Below are 27,202 nucleotides of genomic sequence, written 5' to 3' on the forward strand. Positions count from 1 at the left end.
CATTGCACGTAACTTATGAACAGCTGTATAGAACACTTACCTGGGCTTGGAAAATGTTCAGTATATATGTCAAAATTTTTAAAAAGTATAAAAAAAAGTCTTGATGATGTTCTCTGATTGTAGGACCACCGGGTTCCGTGTCTCTTGATGGCAGTCCAACGATGTCTGTCGAGGTCTCGGATCAAGTCAACCTCACCTGCAATGCCAACGCTGCCAACCCCGCTGCCACCATAGAATGGTTCCGTGATAATGAACCCCTAGAGGGCGCCGTATACAGTTCAGGACGAGCTGCCAATGATGTCTCTGGCAAGCTTTGGGATGCTGTCAGTGAGCTCACCGTGACGCCTGAACTGATTGATCACGGGCCGTTATATGAGTGCCGTGCGTCAAATGCAGCTCTTACTGAGCCAATGACGGCTAGCTTGACATTTGATGTGCAACGTAAGTTAGTGCTAAATTCGGTTGTAAAATCAACCGTATTTAGGACCATTTTATCTCCCTAGATTCTTTCTAGTATTCACTCAAATAATCATTATCTTATGTTACAATAGGAAACAGCTCAAATATGTTACCCATCAATCTCTGCTGATTTTGAACTTAAGATTAAAAATTAAAATTTTTAGACATAAATGGGGTTAAATGCCTGCAATTTTGTTTAATCTCTTATACTCCTTTCAATCCTGATATTGAAAAAAAAATATAAGCTAAACGCATATTTCTATGGGATATCTACTCGTCTACAAACTTTCCAGGGGAGGGAGCACTCAATGACATACATGGGCAATGCAAAAGAAACAGAAGTTTTTGCTAGTTAAGGCAAGATGAATATATTGCATACTTAGGAAAGGTCAGGGTTCAATATCTCCTCTTTGTAGGACCTTGAACCTCATATTAATCTTTGGCTTTCTGATATCTTGAATTCTATTTTTAAAGACAAGTTCGATTCAGACAGAAAACATGTGGAATAGGTTAAGCTACTGAGGTCGTAGGTATAAAAGTTAATAGAGTTAATTGCCCCCTCGCTCACTCTTACCATTCTTGTATTTCTTACAGAAGTTCTATTGAAATACATGTATGTTTTAAAGTTTCACATTTGAATCAGTCTATACATAAAAACCTGTTGATGGCTCGCTTGCTTCTATATACCTTGTAACCAGCTTGATGCGGCTGTAAAGGTCATTTTCATGACTCACTTAACAAGACTGCACTGTAATGCTCATTAGGTGGAGTCAAGGATCAGAGGTCAACAAACTTTGCAGGCTGCTGTCCAATAACACCAGATGAGATCTTCATCAAGCCTTTCATTCACATTTTAAACTTATTTGTGTCCAGATTGCTCCCCGTTGTGGTTTTGCATCTATGCAATACGTGTGCACACTCTAGGGTGGCATTGCCTATTTACTTTTGAAACATACCCCTTTTCCAATTTGAGCCTTTTGGGCACAATAAACACATTACGCCTGTATCATGCGTCACATTTTTTTTTCTTTAATTTCCGCTAAAGTGCCCTGATCATTTTGCCCCTTTATCTGATAAATAACAATATTGTTAACATCGTTTCAATTTATGCTAGATGCTCCGGTTGTTGCCGTGGAAACAGAACCAGCCAATGTGCGAGAAGAAACCACCACGATATGTCGCTGCGTGGTCAATGCCAATCCAAGGAGTGTTTCTTATGTATGGACAAAGAATGGGGAAACAATGACAGGTTTGTAACAAAAGGGGATATATATGTATATGGGTCAGGAACATAATGGTCCATATTCTCAAAAGAGGTTTCAAGTGTACCTTGGTACAAATCCATGGACTATGCAAATTTTTAATGTAATTACACTTATTTCATCGCATACACATACAAAAAAAAAGCGCATTACGGTAATGAAATAAGTCTGCATAGTCCAGTGTTTTGTAACATGGTAGGATTGAAACCTCTTTTGAGAATACAGGCCTTCCTGTTTCAGGAACATTGCATATGACTAAGTTTTGCTGCATACTTTTTCACTTTAGGAATTCAAGATTTATCATGACTAGGGCTGAGTTTAAATGAGTGGTCCTCTGATGATTGTCCATGAAGGTAAATCTGTGACGTCATAATATGCAAGTGCGTGGGGATGAAACAATAGTTCATCCCCCCCCTACCCGACAAACAGGTTCGCCGTTTGGATATATTGACTGATGCTTCCAGTCTCTGGTGCAACTCATACTTTTGGGCTAAGTTTTGATGCATAATTTTTCAATGTAAGAATGAATAACCCATTGTGAATTTGAGAATTTTAGTACTCTAGCTGGTCAATTTTATTATTATTGAGAAGTAGAAATGCGTGTTAGCCTATTGCAATCCTTTCTTTCCTTGGGAAAATTACTGTATTGATATAGTTGCAAAAAATCAATCATTATTCTACTGGGAATCTAAAATAAGGTACCTCTCCAGAACTGTGTCTTTCGTGCAGGAATCCGGCAAGCGGCCTCTCATTACCAATTCTCACTACACTTCATAATAGGCAAAACAATGGGGACTGCATTGCCTTACTTTGGCAAAAGGAAGCAAGTAACAAAAGTATCATTTGTTGTAAATGAGCAATGTGTGTTCGTCATTTACATAAGCATAAATGCAATTTGACAGCTTCAATATCTTTCCATAGAACAATCATTTCTTCCCCAAATTTTGCCTGAATGTGCAACATACAAAGGGTGTTTCAGAAAGAACAATAACTCAAATTTGACGGATGTGTCACTTGCTTCCTTTTGCCAAAGTTGGGGAGTGCAGGAAAGCTGATATGAAAAGGTGCACAGTGCCTTTATCGCGCGATTCATGCTCAAAGACACGGCTCACTAGATGGTCAAGATATTGTTAAGGAACAAGGGACTTATTGCAGCTTAGTTTAAATGTTCACCATTGCTGTGATATTTTGTCTTTGATATTTTCTGTTTGAAGGGGTTGACGGTAACCAGATGGAACTACTAGTCACAAAAGAAGATCACAAAGCTACAATCAAATGCACAGCAACAAACACAATAGGTACCACAGAAGGGACTATGGAACTCAATGTGCTGTGTAAGTAACCACTGGTGATGATGGTGGTGGTGGTGATGATGATGATCGTGTTGGTAATGTTGATGAAGAAGATGATGATGATGTTGATGGTAATGATGCTCATGATGATGATCATGATCATGATGCTGATGATGATAATGATGATGATAATGATGATGATGATGAGGATGAGGATGGTGATAATAATCTTATGTTGGTTTGAGTGGCGATTAGTCATATTTGACTCTTATCGCCAAGGTAATAGTAAAGATGATAATTTACTACGGTAGTTTTGATGATAATAATAAAGAAGATAATAATCATCACTGTGGTGCCAATTGTGGTAGTGATGAGATAAAAATTATAAATAACGATGATGATAATGATGATGATATTGATGATGATGATGATGGTGATGGTGATGGTGATGATGATGATGATGATGATGATGATGGTGATGGTGATGATGATGATGATGATGATGATGGTGATGATGATGATGATGGTGATGATGATGATGATGATGATGATGATGATGATGATGATGATGATGATGATGATGATGATGATGATGGTGATGGTGATGATGATGATGATGATGATGATGATGGTGATGATGATGATGATGATGGTGGTGGTGATGGTGATGATTGTGGTGGTGATGGTGGTGATGGTGATGATTGTGGTGGTGATGGTGGTGATTATAAGAACCATGATGATGATATTGGTGGTAATGACGGTTATTGTGATAATGATGATTAGAAATTACAATGGTAGTTTTGATAATTAAAATATTCCTATCTATCAGATGGTCCAAGACTCGTTGAGGTACCAGCCAGCGTGTCAGTAGATGAAGGCAGCCCTGCTCAGATGTTGTGCATCGGCGATGGCAACCCCACCCCTACAACAAAATGGACTCGCCTTGGGTCCCGAGCAACGCTCAGCACCATGCAAAGCCTGCAGTTTGACACGGTTCGGGAGTCTGACGTGGGAGTGTATGTTTGCTCCGTAACCGTACCAGGCTTCGACCCCATCACAACTATAGGCAGACTGGATATAAATGGTGAGGAATGAAGCTGTGGAATAATGATGAAACTGATGGCTCGAAGTGATTGATAAATATGCAGTTTGGAATAAAAATATATGTTCTGAATGGAGCTATTGTTTCTCACCTGTGTTCATGTCAAGGGACACTTTTTATCGAGTCAAAAAGAAATTTATGGTGGTATCTAACAATTGTACTAAAACAAATAATGACAGCAACTATTCTTTCCCCTGAAGGAATACTTTTTTAGTACCTTCCAACAGACCATTAAAAGCAAAGTATGTTATCATTTCAAATTCTCCATTCCAAAAAAATATAGCAAATACCTAAAGAAAAGGTCAAATCTTTGGTATTACCTGATCACAAGTTGAACACAAACTGATAGAAGACTTTGGTAAATGTACTATTGACTTAACAAAGCTCTAAAATATCGTAAGATACAAAACATGAATTGTCATATTTATGAATGTTAATTCCAAGATATTGAATAAGGTAATATTTTTTCTTACTTGAAGTAGATTTTAAGGTTAGTAATTTTTTTTTTTTTCACCAGCTGTACCTTTTATCAATAGCCTATTTATGAATATTGATTATTACTTAAATATCTTGATAATACTTTCTTTGTTAATTTATATTTAAAACTTTTCTTCATTTCTTTTTTTTTATGCCAGCTGTACCCCTCATTGACAGCCTATCCATCCAGAAAGCCAAGATTGGTAGTACAGCAACATTAGAATGCAGCACAGATACCAAACCTGACCCATATCTTATTATGTGGAGTTGGAATGACATCGAGTTAGAAACAGGTGAGATGTTGAAGGCAAGAATAAAAGTACCTGTTTTAGGGGATGATGCAAGAAAATATTTGCAATCAATTACAAATTTACATATGAAAGATCAATCTTAACTAAAGCGAATTGATTGTGGATGCATCATGGTCTAGTCTTTGTGACTCTCGCCTTTCAAACAGAGGGTTGTGGGTTCGAATCCTAGCCACGGTGTGTTTTCCTACAGCAAGAATTTATCCGCACTGTACTGCACTCGACCCAGGTGAGGTAAACGGGTACCCGGCAGGATTGATTCCTTGAATGCACTGAGCGTCGGTGATGGTAGGTGATGGAGGCGCGATAGCTCAGTCGGTAGAGCGGGGGATTCGTATATGGTGACCCGGGTTCGATTCCCACTTGGTGCGCTAGTGCCCTTTGGTAAGGCATTAATCCTCAGTACCAGGTCCTTTGGAGAGGACCTTAAGCCGTCAATCCTCTGGTTGCTTGCTTACAAGCATTCATGCTTTCTTAGCAATCAGGTAAAAAATCACCAAAAAGCCAGGGTAATTATGGCAGCGCTTTGTATCCTCTGGCAAAAAGCGCTTTATAAATCCAGGTATTATTTTATTTCTATGTGTTGATGCAAGAAGCAGACCATCAATCGCATGACTTCCAATTGATTTGGGAACCTTGGAATTGAAACACTTGCGATCAAATGCAAGTTACTTGTAAGAGTCCATTAGTATCTGTTGCAACACTTCAAGGAAATATTAGGACTCCCTGGGGAGTATTTCATCAACATTTTTGTGTGACAAGTTGTAAGATCTGAAAACTTTCATTGATGTTGATTGGCTGAGAGGCACTGTTACTATAATGGTAACTGTCTGATAAAACAGGACTGGTCGGATAAAATGTCCGACAAGTCTTTTTTCAAATGCTCCCATGTTCTAGCATGCAAGAAAAAAGTACCTGTTCTGGAGGGGATTATTTGCAAGAAAATATTCAAAATTAGTTGCGAATTGTAGATGAAAATTTACAAGTGATAGATTAGTTTTAACTATAAATGCAAATAAATTTTTACTTGTTGATTCAAGAAGCACTCTTTATTATCAGTTGCAAATTTGCATTGAAATGCACTACTTTCAATTTATTTTTGGCATTATATTGATCAGTTGCAAAATTTGCAACAATGCATTAGAATGGTTTCAATATTTTCCTTTGAAATGGTTATGAAAACAGTGGGTTTCGTTATAGTTGGTACTATCAAAAAATTATTTCAATATTTACTTTACAGGGAGCGTTGGTCGCTTTGAGGCAGAGCAGGTAGAGGCAGCGAGTGGAGGGATCGCTAGTCTACTCCATATCAAGAAAGTACAGAAGGAAGATTATGGTGATTATAACTGCACTGTTTGGAATGAAATTGGGATCCAGTCCAAGATTATTACTCTTGAACAGCAAGGTAGGTTTCAGATGTCATGCTTAAATCAATATGAGATTTGAGCGAACATCTCGACGATGATACCGCTGATCTTAGGCGGTGATGCTGGTGATGATTATGATGAAGATTATTGTGATGATGATCATATTGAAAATTTAGTGATGGTGAGAATGGGGATAATACTTATGATGATGATGATGATGACGACGACGATGATGATGATGAAGATGATGGTATATATATGATGATGATGATGTTACATATGATGATGATGATGATGGTATATATGATTATGATGATGATGGTGATGGTGGTGCTGGTAGTGGTGATGATGATGATAATGAAGATGATGATGGTTGTGGTGGTGATGATGATGATGATGACGATGATATTGGTGGTGATGATGATGATGATGATGATGATGATGATGATATTGGTGATGATGATGATATTGGTGATGATGATGATGGTGGTGACGGTGATGGTGGTGGTGATGATGGTGATAATGATGATTATGATGATGGTTAAGATGATGATGACGATGATGATGATGATGATGGTGATGGTGACAATGATGATGATGGTGACAATGATGATGAAGGTGATGATGATGGTGATGATGATGATGGTGGTGGTGGTGTTGGTGGTGGTGGTGGTGGTGATGGTGGTGGCGGTGGTGGCGGTGGTGGAGGTGGTGATGATCATGGTGATGATCATGATCATGATGATCATGATAATGATGGTGATGATGATAGTTATTGTGGTTATGATGGTAATAATGATGGTGATAATGATGATGACAGTGGTGATGATGATGGTGGTGATGATGAAAAAGTGATAGTGATGATGACAATGAAGATGATAATTGTGAGAAGGACGAAGGATCGGACTGTAGCATGGTCTTGATGATGATTGATTTTAATAACAAAATTGAAGTGTTGAAGTGCAACTCATTGAAGATCATCACACTAGACTGGCGTATTCATGTCATTATAGTGAAATTGAAACTTAAACAATTCTCAATATTATTTGATGGATCAATTCCTTTCTACCTGTATCTTTCAATAAAATATTAGGAATGGATCTTATCATCTACATCATCATTGGAGTGGTTTCTGCATCTGGATTTATCTTCATAATGACAATAATCTTCATGGCTTACTGCAGAAGAAGATATAGGAAGAGTGAGTATTTCATTCAATTAATTCTAACAGCATGTACAATATCCAACAGTAGATGGCAGCATTCACAATTGTCTCATCAGTCTTTAACATTCTATTCATGTGCTGTTTACTTCTGTTGACATTGATAAATGATTAATAAATGATGAAAGTACATTAATCACTGTTAATGTTTTATGTGTACATTATCATCCTGTCATCCATTAGCCTTAGCTACATAAATCTCTACAAATCAGGGGGTGTTTCACAAAGATTTAAAATGAAAGAAAATATTTGCAATCAATTGTAAATATTATGTTGCAATTTTACAATTGATAGATCAACGTTAGCTGTAGCAAATCAGATTTAACTTCTTGTTTCAAGGAGCAGATTAGCAATCAATCACTAATTTGGAATTAACTACAAGACATATGATTGATTTAGGGACCAAAAATAGACTTGCAGTTGATCGCAAGTTTCTTGCAAACACCCCATTAGAGTCGCACCTAAATTTTAGTTGCGTGAAGTATTTAACGCATCACCATATTGGTTAGATCATGCGCAAGGCACGCTTTGATATCTGAAGAAATTAGTCTCATTATGCATTAAATAACATGTGCACGTTGGCATTTAATCGTGACTCACAAGTTGTGAAACACCCCCAAGGGAGGTTTATTTGTTTTGATTATTTGATTTTTACTTTGATTTCATTAATATATCTATACATCATTACAAGATTACAGGTTATTGCTCCTGAAAGTACATGAAATGATAATAAGCTCTTTAAGCTTGAAATCTGTGTCCAAATAAAAAAGGAGAGAAATTTGTAATTATAATATTCCTTATTACAACACTAATCTCCTTTTGCCCCGCTTTTGAATTTCAACAGAGAAAGTCCAATCAGAAAGCCCCAGCAAAGAAGCCATCCCCGTCGAGATCATCCCGCAGGTCATGTCTCTGAAGGACGCCCTCAACAAGGGGAAGAAGACGGGCGATGAACCCGACGGGTCCCCTCATAGCTCAGGGTCACGCCCTCGCTATGCCATGCCGCATGAGTTCGTCAATCGTAGGCGTGATTCGTGGGATGATCCCCAGTACAGACGGAGGCAGTCCAATGAATACATGGAACCCCATCACTTTGATAGGGTAATGATACTTTACAATTGTAATATCTGGTACATTGTGTGGGCGTTGTGGTCTCGTGGTTACAATCTGTGGGACATTGGTCAAATCACAGCCATGGCGTGTTTTCCTTCAGCTAGAAATGTATCCACACTGTGCTGCACTCAAACCCTGGGTTGAGTGCAGCACATCATGGATAAATTTCTTGCTGAAGGAAATTACGCCATGGCTAGGATTCAAACCCATGGCCCTCTGTTTCAAAGTCAGAAGACTGATCCACTGGGCCACAATGCTCCACTCAACCCAACGCAGTGGTTTATGTTCATACAGGTAAATAATATCAATGAATGGGCGGGAGCACAAGCTTATCATCTCTGGGCTGTTATAACCTTGTATCTCAAAATTAAAATATCATGACAGCTCAAAATAAACTTGGTTTTAGGGTTATAACATGGGCAGCAGCAGTAGCGTACCTAGGTTTTTCCACAGGGGGGCAAAATCGTCCGCCAAAAAATTTGCCCCCCAAAAAAAGGTCTTCAACCACAAATAAAAGACATTTCACAGCAGAAAAAAAATTGACAAGCAAAAAAAAAAGGTCTTCAACTTCTCGTCGGGGGGGGGGGGGGGGGCAGGGATAGGTCCCTTGCATGGGTTGTGACATTTAAAGAATTTGTAGTCAACAGACTGGGAATGAAGCTAGAGAATATTATATCTGTCTCACTTATACCAGTCTCACTTATGCCATAAGGTGATATGTTCATTTTTTGGACTATGTTTGGAATAGGGAGTTTACACAAACAGACAACTAAATGAAATATAACAAAGGACATGTCTGGATCATTCTAGTAACAAAGAGTAGTAAACAATGAACTAGACAACCTAATTATTACGAGAGAATTACTCTGAGGTAGTCTTTGTTTGTGACTTCAGATGGTGTTTTCATTATGCTTGGGTAGTGTTAAAGGGTTATATGGTTAAATGACTGACTTGTGACATATAATTCAATCCACTTGTATTTTGGAATGGATATTTTACTTTTATACAGCTGTTACAGTTCACTGGAAGTTCAACCAATGCAAGACCTATTTTCCAAATCTGTTCGAAAATGTATTTACCATGGTAACTGCATAAAGTGGGACATTAATAAATCACCTTCGGTAAAATTTCTGTTTTTTCTGATCATTTCGAACAGCGCCCTCCGCCACCATGGGAAGACGATGACAACCGCCGTGACCCTTACGACGATGACGACCCGTACGCCCGGCACGACAGTCACTATTCAAAATTTAATGATGCCGAACCTGAGCCCATCTACCATGATCGTAGTATCCGAAGCCAGCGCAGTCGTCATAGCGACCATGAGGATTACGTGGATCCGCAGGACTTCTGCGACCCGCCATACACGCGCTATAAACCGGAGGGAAACGGGTACCGTGATCGTGACGATCCTTACGATTACGATCGCGAGTCCGATAAGGATTCAGAAATCTCGTACAATTCTAAAGATAGACTTGCAACCAATGTATGAGATGCCAGTTATTCCGGGGTCCAAATATTTATAAGAACCAACAGCCATGATATAATGAATAAAGCCCTATCCTTATATTTGCAGCATATGATCTGATTTCTATTCCTTTATGAATTAACCCTATCTAGGCCAGGGTATTTTGGGAGTTCCTATGGCGGGGGGGGGCCTCCCAGGCCCCCCCCCCCTAAGATCTCGGCTGTCCACCGCGCGATCGCGCCAAAAATTGGCACGCGGGTTGCTTGGGGCATAATCTACAAGATTGTATAGTAATTTATTTCATGCGAATCGCTATTAAGTGATTATGCTAATTTATGCGTAATTAGTATGCGAAATCATACTTTTCCCTCTAACTCCCTAAATAAAGCTCTAAATGTACTAATTTTTGGTATAGAAACTCTTTGTGGTGTCCTTAGCAAGTGTACATGAAAAAAATTGTGATATCAAATCATTTTCTTATGTATTATATTGTTTTTGCAATTTCTTATGTATTTTTTGTTTTTTTGACCTTTTGTTTTTCATTGTTTTTTCAATGAAATTTGTTGGGGACTCTTCTGTGATCATAAAAAGCATAAAATGAATATATTTAGACTAGAAAAACTAAAAATAATCATACATTTATGAATTTTGGTTGAAAACACAATTTGCATTGACTTTGTACACGAAATCACGTTTTTGAGCAATTTTCGGTCTGACATGCACTTACATAATGTTGCGTAATTTTGGAACCACGTACCCGGGTGACGCAAAATTGGTCTCAAAAGTTGCGCAAGACTTGAAAGTAAAAAGTCAGCGAGCGGCGCGGTCAAAAAATTTCGCACGGCGAAAATATCGCGCGATTCGTGAGGGGGGGCCTCCGAGGCCCCCCCCCCCCAGCCTAGATAGGGTTAAAGAGAAAAAAAATCATAAGAAAGTAGAGCAACTCGTGAAAATTAATGTGAAAAAAAAATTAACAGGAAAAATTTCATCAAAATCAAATGGAAAATAATGAGGTATGTAATGCCAGAGGGTATTATACAAGTATTATTAAGTGTATGTTGGTACCTCTATGAAAGTAAACCAAAACCCATGTTATAGGAAAGAGTAAAATGAGACGAATAATTTAAAATAAGTTTCATTAACCTTGGTTTTGAAATAAGCAAGTTATGGACGTTTGAAAGTCTTGTTGTACTTTCTATGGGATCCTCAAATTGGCAAACATGCTTCAATATGTCCGATTTTGTGGACAACTCTCCATTGGTTTGGACACAATTTTTCAGATTTCCCCTTTATTTTTCTACATATTTCACATAACCGATTTTGATGAAACTCGTTTTCAATTGTCCCTCTTAATTTACATATGAAATGGCCTATCAAGATTATCGTTGCATGGGTATGTTGCTTGATAGACTGGCTAGGAACCAATCAGAATTGTTTGTTCATATTGGCCATTAATTGTTAAAGGACAAGTTCACCCAAAAAAACTTGATTTGAATAAAAAGAGAAAAAGTCAACAAGCATAACACTGAAAATTTCATCAAAATCGGATTTAAAATAAGAAAGCTATGGCATTTTAAAGTTTCGCTTATTTTCAACAAAATAGTTATATGTACGAGCCAGTTACATCCAAATGAGAGAGTTGATGACATCACTCACTATTTCTTTTGTATTTTATTATATGAAATATTTTTATTTTCTCAACATTGTCATGTGAAATGAAGTTTCATTCCTCCCTGAACATGTGGAATTCCATTATTTTAACATTTTGTGCTTCAGGCAAGGAGGTCCTAATCATCAAATTCGTTAAAATTGAAATATTGTATAATATAAAAAATAAAAACAAATGAAATAGTGAGTGAGTGACATCATCGACTCTCTCATTTGGATGTAACTGGCTCGTTCATATAACTATTTTGTTGAAAATAAGCGAAACTTTGAAATGTCATAACTTTCTTATTTTACATTTGATTTTGATGAAATTTTCAGTGTTATGCTTGTCTGATTTTTCTCTATTGATTCATATCAACATTTTTCTGAGGTGGACCATTGTCACCTGGCCCAGATATCTTATTCAGTTTTCCTCTATCAGTACAGTATAGGGGATTGAAAAGCCTGCTGTATCAGAGATAGTTCTGTTGAATCCTGTACAGTTAGTAAATGCCTTTAATATACCTTTCTAATATTGTTAAAGTGTACCCTCGTTTGTCAAGATCTTCACTTTTTTATATATATTGTATTAATGGATCGGTAAAAATTGGCCATATGTAGCTTAACAACAAATTTTCACTGTAGCATCACTTGTGAAAATATGAATATTAGTAGATTCAAAATGGTTTTCAGAAAAAAAATTGTATTCAAGTGTTTGAATATATTGATGCTTACATAATGTGTTTAAAACATTATTGCTTTTGTATAAATGTGAATTACCATATTTGTACGGTTTTCTCTCATCAAAGAAAACAAATTTGGGTCTGCAAGCGAGCCTGGGTCAAGACAATCTTCAGAGCTCAGCCACTTTTGGTACCGCATTTTGCCTTTTCAGCATGTACAGTGAATATTAAGAGTCAAGTGCCAAGATTTTATTGAACAGAAACAAATTTTGAAATAACAGCATTCAAGGGCTAATCTTGAGGATTATAAGTATGTTCTTGAATGAAGTGATATTCTACAACATCAAAGGAATGAAATGTGACCTTTCAGTGCTATGTATTTCTGTGAGATTATGTATTCAACTTTGTGAAAACAGTTACGATATTTACATGTTATATGTTCAATGAATTTGGAAAGTACTCTTTTTTTATACCGGTATCCATGATTCCAGAGATGCCAAGGCTAGTGCAGAGCTGCCAAGTAGTACTGATTTTCTGTATTTAGTACTGAAAATAGAGAATACTGAGGGTTTCATGCAAAATACTGATTTCTTAAGTTTCAGTTTATGTGTTGTCCTATGGTATTCGTGTGAAAATACTAATTTCCTCACCAAAATACTGATTTTCAGCCTTGAAAATACTGAAATGTTCTTGTTCAGGTTGGCAGCTCTGCTAGTGTGTTCATGTATCTTTTAAAACGTGTAAATAATATTGGACCAAACTGTGCATATATAATACAATTTATCATGTATTTACACTTCAGTAGCTAGTGTTCATAGATTTGTTATAATTAGACTTGTACTTCAATTTTATGTTATGTGCCAAATATTGTTTTTGTACTTTCTCATGTATCTCTCTGAGTAAAAAATAAGAGAAATGCAACAGCTTTTTAAGTATCCATTTAGCATCCTATTACATTTATATGCCACATTTTTGCCAACAACAAAATATGAACAAAAATCTTTATTATTTTCTTGCTCTTCCTCTTTCATGCTCAAGTGTTAAACTGTATTTTTTTTTCCTTTTGCGTAGTTTGTAGGACTGTTTGTTGTAACAACTTACGAGAGGCTTTATAATTTTCAGTTAATTTCAACGAAGGGGTGCAGAATGTTTTGGTCAGTGGGGAGGGGTTGGCCAAGTATAAAATCACAATAAGATGGTTATTGTCGGGAGTTTGTACACATTCCAATAATTGAAAAAAGTGGGGGGTGTCTTTCAATGATTTTGAAAATAGGGGGCTGAACGTGCACTAAATCTCAATAAAATAATCATCAGGTTTTGTATTCACTTATTGAGAAAAAAACCTTCCCCATATTCTGTAACCCCTGTCAACTGTCCTTATATGACAAAAGCACATGATTTTATTACATCATAGTTCTTTGTATACTTTCCTAAAGTGATAATGGTATTCATATTTGTCACTTATTCATTCAAAGTTGAACAAACTTGCCAAAGAACACAGCCTTGATTTTTGTACCTTTTTTACTCTTTTATGGCATAATAATATTCATTATGAATGTATGATATGTTATAGATTTACATAAATAAATTGTATTGAAGTAAACCATTCAAATAAATTATGTCTGCATTTGTCATTGTTTATTTTGTTTTGAGCATCAGTTATTGAAATGATGAAAGTGAAATGGATGAAATAAACAAATTTAGAATTTTCTTTGCGATAATCATATTCCTTTGATTTTCATGCCTCTTTTTCTTTTCTCTGTCTTCCTTTCTTTTTATTTTTTTTTTGCTTTCCCTTTTTCTTCTTCCTTCTTCTCCTCTTTCTCCTCTTTTTTCTTCCTTCTTCCTCTTCTTCTCCTCCTTCTCCCCCTCTTCCTCCTCCTTCTCCTTCTTCTCTCTTTCTCTTCCTCCTCCTTTCCTTATTATTCCTCTCCTTGTTCATTTATCCCTTCTCTCTTATTTTCTACTATCTCTTTGAACATGAGATGGCGCTCGACTACTTGTTTGAATGTTGCACTTCAATTCCAAACACATGTATAAATATGTATTTCACAAAGCATCCTTCGAGAAAGAGTCCGAATTTTCAAAAAGGCCGAGAAGGGGGCAAATGAAAGGACAAAATAAAACGTTGTGAGAGACAAGGGTTAAAAGGAAAGTATATAGGTGTAGTACATTTTCTTGTTTTTGTTTTGAAGAGTGATTTAGAGCATTTATTCAGCTTGAATATGCTGCATGTGAAATGGATTGCGACAGCATGAGCTTCTAGTGGGCTCCTCAAAGAACCTTTTACCCCCTTTTCTCCTTTTTTCAAAATATTTGGGGGCAACGGTTCAAACTGGGGAAACATAGCCTTATGCCACTCCATCCCGGTCCCGCCTACGTCCAACACATAGTTTCCTTACCGCAAACAAAAATAATAAATTCTTGCAAAAATAATTACAAGAAAAAAGGGAGTTTACCCCCATAAAAATGAGCGCCCCTCAGATAAAATTGGAGCCGACATTAATTTTGGTTAATTTACAGCGGAACAGGTCTGCGCATCATACAGTTGGCCTACGGGGCCGAGCTTTCGACGTCATCTGTAGTCATAGAGGTGGATTTAGAAAGCTAGAACTCCTTAAGTCCGTAAGTGCCGATGGCTTCTTTAAAGGACAAGTCCACCCCAACAAAAACTTGATTTGAATAAAAAGAGAAAAAATCAACAAGAATAACACTGTAAATTTCATCAAAATCTGGTGTAAAATAAGAAAGTTATGACATTTTAAAGTTTCGCTTCATTTCACAAAACAATGCACATCTCGGTCGGTATATGCAAATGAGGGAACTGATGACATCACTCACTCACTATATTTTTGTATTTTATTATATGAAATATTAAATATTTTTATTTTCTCGTCATTGCCATGTAATGTAAAATGAACTTTCATTCCTCCCTGAACACGTTGAATTCTATATTATTTTAACACGAGTTGCTTCAGGCAAGGAGATCCTAATCATCAAATTCGTAAAAATTGAAATATTGTAAATTCATACAATAAAAAACAAAAGAAATAGTGAGTGAGTGAGTGACATCATCGACTCTCTCATTTGGATGTAACTGACTCGTTCATATTACTATTTTGTTAAAAATAAGCGAAACTTTGAAATGTCAGTCAGTCTTATTTTACATCCGATAAGTTGATGAAATTTTCAGCATTGTGCTTGTCTGAGGCTCTATTGATTCAAATCAAATTTTTCTGAGGTGGATCGACTTGACCTTTAATAATAATAATAATAATATTCCGCATTTATGTAGCGCTTATTACATCGGAACGACGTCTCTAAGCGCTTTACAGACATATTATTACCCCGGTCATCGGATCCTTGCATGCCCGCATACAATGTATGCACCTTGTCCACTCCCTGGGGAGCATTCCAACAAGAGTTCCCTTTAGAGGGGCAAAACTTTGTTGTAAAAATAGCAGAAAAAATAATGAGGCATCATAAGGTTTGAGGAAAATCCAAGACTAAGAAAGTTCTTTGGAATTTCAAATTCTTGATTTGCGACGTCATAAACCAGCAGCTGCCTCAGATGTTATGCAGGCTTTAATATAAAATGCATTCATTTCACTTTTTTTAATGGTTCGTGATGACTAATAGCTTTATTTTCTCTTAGGAGCATGTGTATGTTGATATACTGATAAGCCTCCATTTTCAATTTTCTGAAAACCTTTTTTGAAAACCGTTCCGCGGCCCCTTGCATATGAAAAATTAAATGATTGAAATTCTAAAAAATTTTATTCATTGATGGATTTTCTTCAAGCCAAGTTCACCACTTATCATTTTTGTTTCTTTGCAAGTTTTTAAACGTTTTGTCAGGGTGAACTTCCCGTTCAAAAGGGCTCCTGGTTTTGGGGCAGTACTAATGAAGTTTACCTTTTCATTTTCCTTTTTATTTTTTTGGGCCTATTCATATTGGTATTTTTTGCAGAAAACGATATCCATCCTATAAATTTACGCTAGCAGACGACACAACCGACTTGTTGAACATTTGCAAAAAAATAGAACGCCATCTCTTGTCGCGATGAAGTCAACTCTAACACAGAATTAAATGCGGACGTCGGAGGAATCATGCCCGCCTTTTCGAAATTAATGTGAGATCGGCCGGCCGGCGGGTTGAGCACATGAATACATTAAATTTCGAGCCATCTGATTGGTTGTTGCGCGATCCTCTACGAATGGTATAAATAGCTTGACACGGCGTGTAATTATCATTCATTCGTTTTACTCACGTTACACCAACCACTCAACAATCCAAGATGTCTGGACGTGGAGGAAAAGGAGGAAAAGCACGCAACAAGGCAAAGAGCCGTTCAGCTCGAGCAGGACTTCAGTTCCCAGTAGGCCGTGTCCATCGCTTCCTTCGCAAGGGAAATTATGCTTCCCGTGTTGGCGCCGGAGCCCCAGTTTACATGGCTGCAGTTCTTGAATATCTCGCAGCTGAGATCCTCGAGTTGGCTGGCAACGCCGCACGCGACAACAAGAAGTCCCGTATCATCCCCCGTCACTTGCAGCTGGCTGTCCGTAACGACGAGGAGTTGAACAAGCTGCTTAGCGGAGTCACCATCGCACAGGGAGGTGTTCTGCCCAACATCCAGGCCGTGCTTCTCCCCAAGAAGTCTGCTGCTGCCAAGAAGGGTGGAAAGAGCAGCCAGAGCCAGGAATATTAATTTTCCTGTGCCCAAGCACCATCATCAAATCGGCCCTTTTAAGGGCCATCACATTTTCAAGAAAGAACAAATCGAATATATCTCTTTAAAAAAGTTTTATTGTATTTTTTTTATTAAATGAGGAAATACCGGAGACACGGTTGAGTGGGAGTTTTCCGAGTAGGGTCAGGGAGGGGCTTCATGATAAATTAGGCCTAGAAGTAGAACTATGCCAATAAACTAAAAGTAAACCCAAGATTAAAGAATAAGATTAACAGTTTGCATTCCTAGGCCATTTTGGCTTCATGATTGCAAGGAATGGTGCCTGGGATAGCTAGGGGCAGGGCTCCAGTCTGATGTCCCCTCTCAAATTTTGTAGATTTATCTGCATGAGCGGCCACATAAAAAATGCATTTTTTTAACCAAGTCTGGGTTTTAGTTTACTGCCCCTCATACTGAACAAATAAGGGGATAGAAGATTAAAAAGGAGAAATAAATTTTCAGAAAGTGACATTCGGATGATGGAATCGGAGGGGCATGGATCCCCCCCCCTTAAAAAACTACTTTAAAGCCGATGTGTGGAAAAAATATGTGATTTATATTTTTTTGCTCGCTTGCAGCTTTTCAGAAACATTGCCACAACGAAATGCTATACGATGTCTGGCCCCTCAAGTTTTTTTTGTTGCTTTATTTATTATGCCACTGCCCCCATTTTTATATCAACTTCTGAGCAACCACGGAGGGTGTTGGGCCTGGACCGGAGTCAACCTTTTTAGGGTCGGCTTTTCTCCTTGATTTTTTTTTTTGGGGGGGGATGAGGCGCCCCTATAATGAGCGTTCCGAGCAGTAAACACAATTGCACGGGCCTGGGAGTGATATAGCCCCCATTAGAGAGCTGGAAACTAATTTTTGAAAAGAGCACTAAAAATTATTCATTGCAATTATAAAGTTTATCAAATTTAGCAGACTGAATGATAAAGCTGTAACAGTATTTATTTATTGTATTATTTTGGAGGGGGGCTGATTCCGAAATGCTACATAATGGTGCTAGTAGATGACAGCTAATTTGACAATGAAGATGGGCCGGAAAATCGGACAATAAACTATGGTTACAAAAATCAACTGCCAAGAAACGAAATGAAATATGGATATGCGTTTATATAAAAACAAATATCACTATCAATGCATTACAAATATTCTTAAAATGATTACAAATGAAGTTAAACTGCCAAACTTCTCTTCTAAAACAATGTCAAAGCAGAGGGGAAAAACCCATATTAATCGACAAAAAAAACACATACTTTGAAAAGATGACTTTCCCCCCTGAATATAATAGAAATAATCTCTTTTGAACACATTAATTGTACAAGAATAAAAACAGGATTAAAGATTATTTCAAGGGTTACTTAGAGGAAGGTTATAATCCTAAAACTTCCCTACACACTAACCTTACCCCCCTCCCCCTCATCTCTTTCCCCAGACACACAAGTTCACTTCAACTCAACACCACCCACAGCCCCCCCCCCCCCCCCTCTTCCCCGTCACAAAACTCACACATCCATCTACACACGTACACCCACACTCGATGCATCCTGCTCTGGTACAACTATCTGTATTTGAACAAATAAACTAAACAAAACAGAAACAACATGAAGCAACCAATACATCCATAGTATTAATTAAGGTATGCATTGATTTGTTCCCAATTCCTTAAGTGCACCCCCAGCTAAACGCTTTGATATTCTGTATCTCTATACTCTTTAACCAAATGTGTCACTTTCTGTACGGTTGGCAATATTCCTTGTTTTCTTGAACTAAATATAATATACATAATTAAGAATATAATACAGTTTATTAAAGTTACTCTTGTAGTATTTCCAGATATCCCCATGAAAATTGTTTTCCAACTGTCACTGCCAAGTTCATTAAGTTGAAATATTTTACTCATCTCTTCCCATAATCGCTTAACTTCAGGACAATAAAAAAAATAATGTTGGTAAGAATTAACTTCTTTTTTACAAAAGGAACACAAATCATCTCTCAAAACCATATTTAAAAAGTTCCCTTTTCGTGTACACAGCCCCTTGTAATTGTTAGTATTTAAATTTTCTGTTTTTATTGCACTGCGCTGCATGAACCATTCCATTCTGGAATAGCGCCATGTCGCAAACACGACTGTTATTGTTCATTGAAGAATGAAATACTGTAGGAGCTGTTATTTTCGCGGATTTCGCGAATTGCCGATCGGCCGCGAATTTAACAACACGCGAAAATATTGACACATTTCTTAGTCAGCGCCAATGCCCCCAACAGCAAAGCTTTGCTATAGAAAACATCCTGCATAGCGAAAAAATGGAGATATGCACCTCTATATGTACATAAAAATAGGCTTAGAAAGTACAGTTAGTGATTCAAAAAGTTAGCTAGAATTTCACTTTTTTTAATTTCTCAAACAAAATCAGGGCCTAAACTATTTTCTAACATTATTTTATCAATATTTATACACTCACTGTAATATTAAAATGTATTTTCCATGAAACAATTTGATTTTATTGTCATCTGATTGACTCTATACACACGTATTGGTAGCTATTTGCATACTCATTAATATTCATAAGTCACATGACCAAAATTTTGAAGGTTAACATTCTGTTCACAAAATTCCACAATTTTGCACTTTTTACCAACTTTTTGAAAAATGAATCGAACCAAACACAAAATGCCAAAGATTGCTTAACCCTATAGATCCTAAGGCATGATGAATTTTTAGATCTAAAGGTTAAAAAAGTGAAATTTAAGCCACTTTTTCCACAATTTGTAACTGTTTTTACAGGGACATATTTATGTACAAAAGACATATCAGCATGGTGTCTTTGAGGAGTTTAGATTTGCGCATGAATTGCACTAGTTTTGCTTCTTTGAAATGCTGAGGAAATGTATGGTACATCTTCCGATCGCGAATTTAACAACCCGCGAAAATGTCGGGATCCCCGCGATTCGCGAAAAATTCTGTACGCGAAAATAACAGCTTTTACAGTAGTTACATACAAGTATTATTGTGTTGGCCAAAAATAATTTTTCGGAATTTTGCATCCAAATTTTTAGAAGTTCATATTATAGGAAAATTTTCCTCTGACGAAAAATAAGTTGTAAAAATATTAGAAAAAAACTGGGATAATCCATCAAAGATTAAGGAAGTTATTACAATTTTGATTTCTGACGTCCTATATATGCGAGCTGGCTCAGCTGCCCCATTAATATGTAACACAAACAAAATGAATTATAATTTTTCAATGGTCTATGACTAGAATTTTCATTCTTTTAGGAGCAGGTTTGAAATGATTTGTATGTAGATATACGCTCTGACGAAAAAAAAATTGTGAAACCCCCCCCCCAAAAAAAAAAAAAATATATATATATATATAAATCTATATATATATTTATATATAATTGAATAAATAAATATATAAAAATAATCAAATGAATAAATAATAACAACGATAAACAAATAATAGTGATTAGAATTTCGAGTTTTTAATTCCTGACGGATACGAGCAGCTGCCCGATTAAAATTAATTTCAAATCTTAATTGTTCATGACTGAATTCTTGTTTCTTTCAGAAGATGGTATAGAATGATATAGAATTGATATGCTGAACGTATTATGTTTTATTATTTTTCTAGCCACTATAAATTACTCTCTATACCCAGATCTTTCACCATAATTTTGAAAGAAATGGGGGTCCTTCCCCCATTTCTTTTACAACACTTTTGAATAAAGAGTTGCCAAAAGGCTTTGAGGTATACATAAAGTTAAATGACCTATACTATGAGCTAGAAATGTTTGATAGCTAAACAGGCTGCACTATTTCTTCTTTATTTATATTCCACGTACTGGCTTTCCCGTCTTTTTCTCCTTTGTTTTTGACCAGATCAAACGGCCTGTCACCGCCCATGCATTTCCCCCGATGTATCGCTAATAATATGGCAGATCCAGTATACGCCATTGGCCAAAGGGCTGCATCACGTGATTATTGCTACTTAATTCGAGGCCACATGCGGCGCGACGCCATCAATTCCAGTACGTTGTTTGTGTTTTTTTTTTTTTGGGGGGGTGTCATTTTTTTTAACATATAGGCCTAAATGGGGATGTCTGTTTGACTTCCAACCCGCTCCTCTTAAAAAGAGAGTTGGTAGAATGTTAAAATAGTGTTGAAAATCATTAACGGCATCATTAATTTCCCTTTGGTATATAGGAGTACCTTTCCATGCAGGTTTGTTTACTACATTGAAAGCCATAGGCTAGCTATGTAACAAACATTAGACCACTGAGCTACAAGACTACCCTCGGGGTGTTTCCATGATGCAGCTCTGAATTCTTAATTATCAAGTACACAGCAAAAACTGTGGTGTTAACCGGTGTACATAGAGGACCACACCAGTTATTTTACACCGGTGTTAAATTGGTGGTGTTAATTTTACACCTATAGAGGGGGTACAACACCTTTTGTTGTTACATTTACACTCTTTAGTGTTATGTTTAATCTCTAGGGTGTAATTTTAACACCTCAGGGTGTGTTAACACCAATTAGTGTCAGTTTTAACACCGAATGTAGGATCCACAAACACCCAATTCCTTTTTCCATTTTGGTCATCATCCAACAAAAATATCTCTGGTGCACATTCAAGATTTTGAATATCATCGCTCTCGGCACGTTTGGAGTCGTGAGAGAAATTTGAATTGCACTTGCATAAATCAAAATTGAATTTTCGAGGAACAGGTACAAGCCTATATATATTTTTGTTATTATATCTGGACATTAAAAAAAAATGTTAAATACGCAGTCTGAAAGCCCCATTTCAATATTAACCGAGTTTTCATGAGGCCCGAACATTCTTACGACTGCTAATATACTGTGATAGCCTGCATTTTGGCACAATACATGTCATAATTATGATTACGAGCGACCAGTCTCCCTCCACGATTATCCAAGGCTTCCTGTTACTATATTAGGGTCAAAGTGCACTTTATTTTACAATGAATGCACACAAAGTCATGTACAATCATCCGTAAAATAGCTCCATGGTATATTGCGGATAGTATGCAGTCAATATTTGCATGGTAATGCACACACAAAATAAAACTGAGCTTTCCTGATATGAAAGTAATGGAGATTTGATAACGTGCACCGTGCTGGCTGTACCTTAATCATGTTAATGGATTCGCTCGCATCATCTGCACATAATTGATTTACGTTTTTATTTTAATACCGCTTGCGAGCGCATATAAAAGGTACAATATTCGCAATGGCTCAATTTGACCAAGGAGCTTGAAGCTCCTTGATTTGATGCAACATTAGTTCGAGAGCTAATTCTTGAGGAATAATGTCTGAGCATGATCTGGTAAAAGGCGGGAAAATTCGACGTAAGACCGAGAGTCGTTCGGCCCGAGCAGGATTGACGTTTCCAGTTGGACGCGTTCATCGTCACCTACGTAAAGGACGCTACGCCTCCCGTATCAGCGCTGCAGCGCCGGTATTTCTCGCCGGAGTGCTCGAATACTTGGTCACAGAACTCCTCCAACTATCCGGTTTTAGTACATATCTTAGTACTGGTCGATCAAGTAGTAACCCAAGAAAGCGCATAACACCACATCTCCTGCAGCTAGCTGTCCTTGACGACGACGAAATATCAAAGATCTTCCAGGGAGTCACCATTTCTCAGGGAGGGGTTAATCACCCCCAGAAGATTCCCGCACTACTACTCCCAAAACGCAAGAAGGGGAAGCGAAGTGCTGCTGGAAAAAAAGCGGGAAAGACCAGCTAGAATTAGGAGACTATTGTCTATCTATGGTATAAAAGCTAATCTCAAGTGAAATGTCTGGGCATGATGCAAGTAAAGGCGGCAAAGTTCGACGAAAGGCCGAGAGTCGATCGACCCGAGCAGGATTGACGTTTCCAGTTGGACGCGTTCATCGTCACCTTCGAAAAGGACGCTACGCCTCCCGTATCAGCGCCGCGGCGCCGGTCTTCCTCGCCGCTGTTCTGCAATACCTGGTGGAAGAATTACTCACGTTGGCCGACAACGAGCGCGACATGAGGTGTACATATTTTTACCTGGATTGGGGCATGGCGCCCAAACCGAAGAAGCGGATCAACCCTTATCATCTGAGGCAGGCCGTTGGCAATGATGATGAGATTTCTGAGACATTCCGTGGGGTGACCATTGCCCAAGGAGGGGTATACCCACAAAAACTGCCGGCTATTCTCCTCCCTAAACGTAAGGCTAAGGAGTGTGCTGCCGCTAAAATCGAGGGAAATAAAAATCCGTTTAAGTGTAATAATCATCCATTTTTGCATCCGCCATCCTCTCCTTAAAAAAAGGCCTGTGTATCTGTGTAATGCTGTACAAGTTCAGGACTATTGAGGCAATACGTTCATCTTCATCAATTGTTTACAAGATATGTGCACCTGAAATATGCCTGTATTTTAATAGAGTTTGGATTTCTTAATCACCTCTCGTTGAAAGCTAAGAGAGCTATTGGAGAAGGGCGCTTCAAACAGCTTAATTACCAAGTGCTTTCCATAGATGGAGTGTCCCAGGGATGCTTCTTAGGACCCGTTTGCTAGAATCAAGAGCTATGACCATGTCCTTTATAAAGAACAAGTCGATGACTTTTGATTATTCCATGTAACACGAGGAACAAGAATCTACCGACTATTGTATTGCTCTTCATGTGAACTTCGTAAAAGGACCAGCTATGGAACTTTAGACTAACCAATTAACTAGAGTTCAGAATACAGGCCATAGGCACCTATTCAAATACCAATTCTTTCATTTTGAAAAAAAAAAAATCCTGGATGTATGTATTTCTTTTTGTAAAATCGAGTAAAATTTCAGATTGACAATTCAAGTGGAGATAATAGTCATAGACTACCTAGAACACCTTTGTTATTGTTAATGTTTCTATTGCAAGATTAATGCAGCTCATTTAACCTTGATGAGGGGCATAGTATTCACTTATATTTCACCAAGGAACAATTATTTGTATGGGTCACATGATCAGTTTTTTGTATACAAATTTTGTTTTAATGAATGAATTCTATATACATGAAATCAGAAAAAATATATAATGCAATTATTTGACCCACATCTTGTACAGTCCTGTGACCAATATTAAACTGAAACTTCTCATTTCTATTCTAAATCATGATCTTACCACTTTGATGCTAATCTTGTGTTAATTTGATATGAAGCGATTAAAAAACAAAATTAAATCTACTGAGAAAGGTACTGTATCACCACCATTTGCAAAAGTTGAAAACCACCCGAGTGTTGTGTACAGTATGTAATTGTAGTAAATCGTAAGTGTCATTAAAATGGGTCTAATATAATTTGTTGGTGTAAGTTGAAATTAGTTCAGATTGTCAAGAAGTTTGCCTAATCATTTTGTTTTCAGAAAAAGTTTTACCTCAACATATTTTTTAAACAAAAGGATTAGTCAAGCTATTTGACAATTTCCTTAAACTAATTTACTTTTCAACATTCAAATCAATCACAGAATAAACACCAATAGATAATGAAAAGGCCAGTTTCAATGTAACCATGACAGTATATTACAGTGTACAGGGGTGTGAGTGGTCACAGATAAAAAGATCTCAAAAAAGGCTGAAGAGTGTTGAACAAAAAATCTGAAATAGAAAGAGCTCCCATTCTTGTTGTACAGAGGAAAGCCAAAAATAAGCTGAAATTACTGAAGCTGAAAATCAAAACAAAAAAAATCTGAACTCTCACACCCCTGAGTATATTATAATTATGTGCTATACACACAAATATTCAGCTGGTCTAAAACTTTAGCAAATGGTAGTAGATATACAGGTGACTCTATGTAATTTGAATCTCGTAGGGCAACAGACATCTGCTCAACTTGGGCACGTTTTGCATATTCTGATCAGAAATAACGCTTAAAGATTCAATTACGAACGGTCAACAAATATATTTTTAGAATCGTCTATTCGACATACACTTAAAAGGCATTTATCTCAAAATTTGTTTCTCTCTGTTGAAACCCTCCTGGGACAGTATGAGAAAACAACAAGGAGAATTTAAACGACCAACACCTCCGAACAGCTGAATGGGGTGCATTTGCAGCAGCAGATCCCGGCAGGGGCTCCAGGGGCGCATGCTCCCTCTATATTTTACAATCATCCATTCAACATACAAATTAATACAGAAAATTGAAGAAAATGTTAATATGCGCCCCCTCTTTGATAAAATCCTGGACCCTCTGCTGCATATGTATTCACGGATAACTAAAAGAAGACGCTTACAAAGGACAAAAGATCCACTGGAGAGATGACCAAGCATTAAGTGACAAAATAAATTTATATTTGCAGCCAAGTCTTTTAAGACTACATGATTTGTGCACTTATCAACATGTTTACAAAGCAGGGGGGTGTTTCTAAAAGATTTAAGTATGACTTAGAGTTGCACTTAAATGCCCAGTTGCATGTGGTAAGTAAGGCATGACCGCATTGGTCAGATCATGTCAACAGGACACGCACTACTGCACTTTTATTGCTCATTGCATATCATACACAGGATTACATACAAGGTGTTTACTGCAAAACTTCCATTATTCTCTCCGCCATGAAAACCTTTAAAGATCATATCATATATACACGTTGATACTTAAAGGTCAAGCCCCCCCCAGAAAATTGTTGATTTGAATCGATAGAGAAAAATCAAACAAACATAACGCTGCAAATATCAAAATCGGATGTAAATAAGAAAGTTATGACATTTTTAAGTTTCGCTTATTTTTCACAAAATAGTTAAATGCACAACGCAGCGATATGCAAATGAGAGAGTCGATGTCCATCACTCACTATTTCTTTTGCTTTTTATTGTTTGAATAATACAATATTTCAATTTTTACAAATTTGACAATAATGACCAACTTAAATTAACCATAAACTGTTAAAATAATGGTAATTCCACATGTTCAGGGAGAAATTAAACTTTGTTTCACTTGACAAGGAGAAAATAAGAATATTTCATATAAGAAAATACAAAAGAAATAGTGAGTGGGTGACGTCATCAGTCTGCCAATTTGCATACAGACCAGGATGTGAATATAACTGTTTATTGAAATTAAGCGAAACTTTAAAAGGTCATAACTTTCTTATTTTACATCCGATTCTGATGAAATGTTCAGTGTTTTGCTTGTTAGATTTTTCTCCCTTTATTCAAATCAACTTTTTGTTGGGGTGGACTTGTCCTTTAAGTGCGACTCTTAGTCATACTTAACTCTTTAAGAAACAACTCCCGGTTCTGCTTTTCTGAAGACAACAAATGTCTTCTATTCCCGTACAACACCAGAAAATGTACATTTCATACAGACATCAACATGACAATGTGAAACCACCCAATCTCTGAAACTTGCAGAATTTTGACAATGCTGTTATTCAGCTTCTTTCTTCTTAAAAAGACCAAGTTTATAGTTCAATTCAATATCAAAATGTAGAAGTAGGTTTATTCTACTAGCATAAAGAGTTTAAACATCATAATGGTAAACCTATCTACATTAAAGAACATTCAGGTACCAGTACCTGGAAACTACTACCAATAATTCTACTTGCTTATATAGCGCTTAATACTTTGTTAGAAGTCTCTAATCGCTCTACAGTATATGCAGCATAATTACCCTGGCTTTAGCAATGCAGCTGTTACGTGCACTGCGTTTCAAGGAATAAATTCCTGCTAGGTACCCATTTACCTCACCTGGGTTGAGTGCAGCACATTGTGGATCAATTTCTTGCTGAAGGAAATTACGCCCTGGCTGGGATTCAAACCCACGACCCTCTGTTTCAAAGTCCAGAGACTTATCCACTGGGCCACAATGCTCCACACTAACGAATTAGTACTAATGTTAAACGAATACAGGAATGAACTACTGTTTTTAACTATAGCCTATAATAACAAAGTCCAGATAATACTGAATAAGGCATTTTACAGAATTCTGCTTGGCAAATTCCTTTTTTTTCACAGTGCCAAAATGTTTAATCTGGCCCGTATTCTGAAGTCGGGCTTATTTATACTCTGGTCTAAAGTTG

At 37.2% G+C, this 27,202-nt stretch overlaps 4 protein-coding genes across 4 annotated transcripts in view; all 4 read left to right on the forward strand.

Moving 5' to 3' along the window:
- Positions 1-10,212, forward strand: part of LOC121420399 (kin of IRRE-like protein 3) — a 29,739-nt gene extending 19,527 nt beyond the window's left edge. The window contains exons 3-11 of the mRNA XM_041615013.1: positions 124-441; positions 1,574-1,708; positions 2,936-3,055; positions 3,843-4,097; positions 4,751-4,885; positions 6,141-6,305; positions 7,361-7,468; positions 8,334-8,590; positions 9,759-10,212. Of these exons, the coding sequence (XP_041470947.1) occupies positions 124-441; positions 1,574-1,708; positions 2,936-3,055; positions 3,843-4,097; positions 4,751-4,885; positions 6,141-6,305; positions 7,361-7,468; positions 8,334-8,590; positions 9,759-10,094 (1,829 nt within the window). The 3' untranslated portion in view covers positions 10,095-10,212. The remainder of the gene's footprint in view (positions 1-123; positions 442-1,573; positions 1,709-2,935; positions 3,056-3,842; positions 4,098-4,750; positions 4,886-6,140; positions 6,306-7,360; positions 7,469-8,333; positions 8,591-9,758) is intronic.
- Positions 10,213-16,545: 6,333 nt separating this feature from the next.
- Positions 16,546-18,256, forward strand: LOC121420400 (late histone H2A.L3-like). The gene has a single exon (XM_041615014.1). It carries the CDS (start codon positions 16,699-16,701, stop codon positions 17,107-17,109), a length of 411 nt encoding a protein of 136 aa, XP_041470948.1. The 5' UTR covers positions 16,546-16,698; the 3' UTR covers positions 17,110-18,256.
- Positions 18,257-22,472: 4,216 nt separating this feature from the next.
- Positions 22,473-22,913, forward strand: LOC121419666 (histone H2A-beta, sperm-like). Its single transcript, XM_041614125.1, has one exon. The coding sequence runs from the start codon at positions 22,473-22,475 to the stop codon at positions 22,911-22,913; it is 441 nt and encodes a 146-aa protein (XP_041470059.1).
- Positions 22,914-22,963: 50 nt separating this feature from the next.
- LOC121419667 (histone H2A-like) lies at positions 22,964-23,464 on the forward strand. Its single transcript, XM_041614126.1, has one exon. It carries the CDS (start codon positions 22,964-22,966, stop codon positions 23,462-23,464), a length of 501 nt encoding a protein of 166 aa, XP_041470060.1.
- The last annotated feature ends 3,738 nt before the right edge of the window (positions 23,465-27,202 follow it).

This window comes from Lytechinus variegatus, chromosome 8 (assembly GCF_018143015.1).
Source record: "Lytechinus variegatus isolate NC3 chromosome 8, Lvar_3.0, whole genome shotgun sequence".
Taxonomy (NCBI): domain Eukaryota; kingdom Metazoa; phylum Echinodermata; class Echinoidea; order Temnopleuroida; family Toxopneustidae; genus Lytechinus; species Lytechinus variegatus.

What these genes read in the sequence shown, in the direction of transcription:
- LOC121420400 (XM_041615014.1), top strand. Translation starts at nt 16,699, where the DNA reads ATGTCTGGACGTGGAGGAAAAGGAGGAAAAGCACGCAACAAGGCAAAG.
- LOC121419666 (XM_041614125.1), top strand. Translation starts at nt 22,473, where the DNA reads ATGTCTGAGCATGATCTGGTAAAAGGCGGGAAAATTCGACGTAAGACC.
- LOC121419667 (XM_041614126.1), top strand. Translation starts at nt 22,964, where the DNA reads ATGTCTGGGCATGATGCAAGTAAAGGCGGCAAAGTTCGACGAAAGGCC.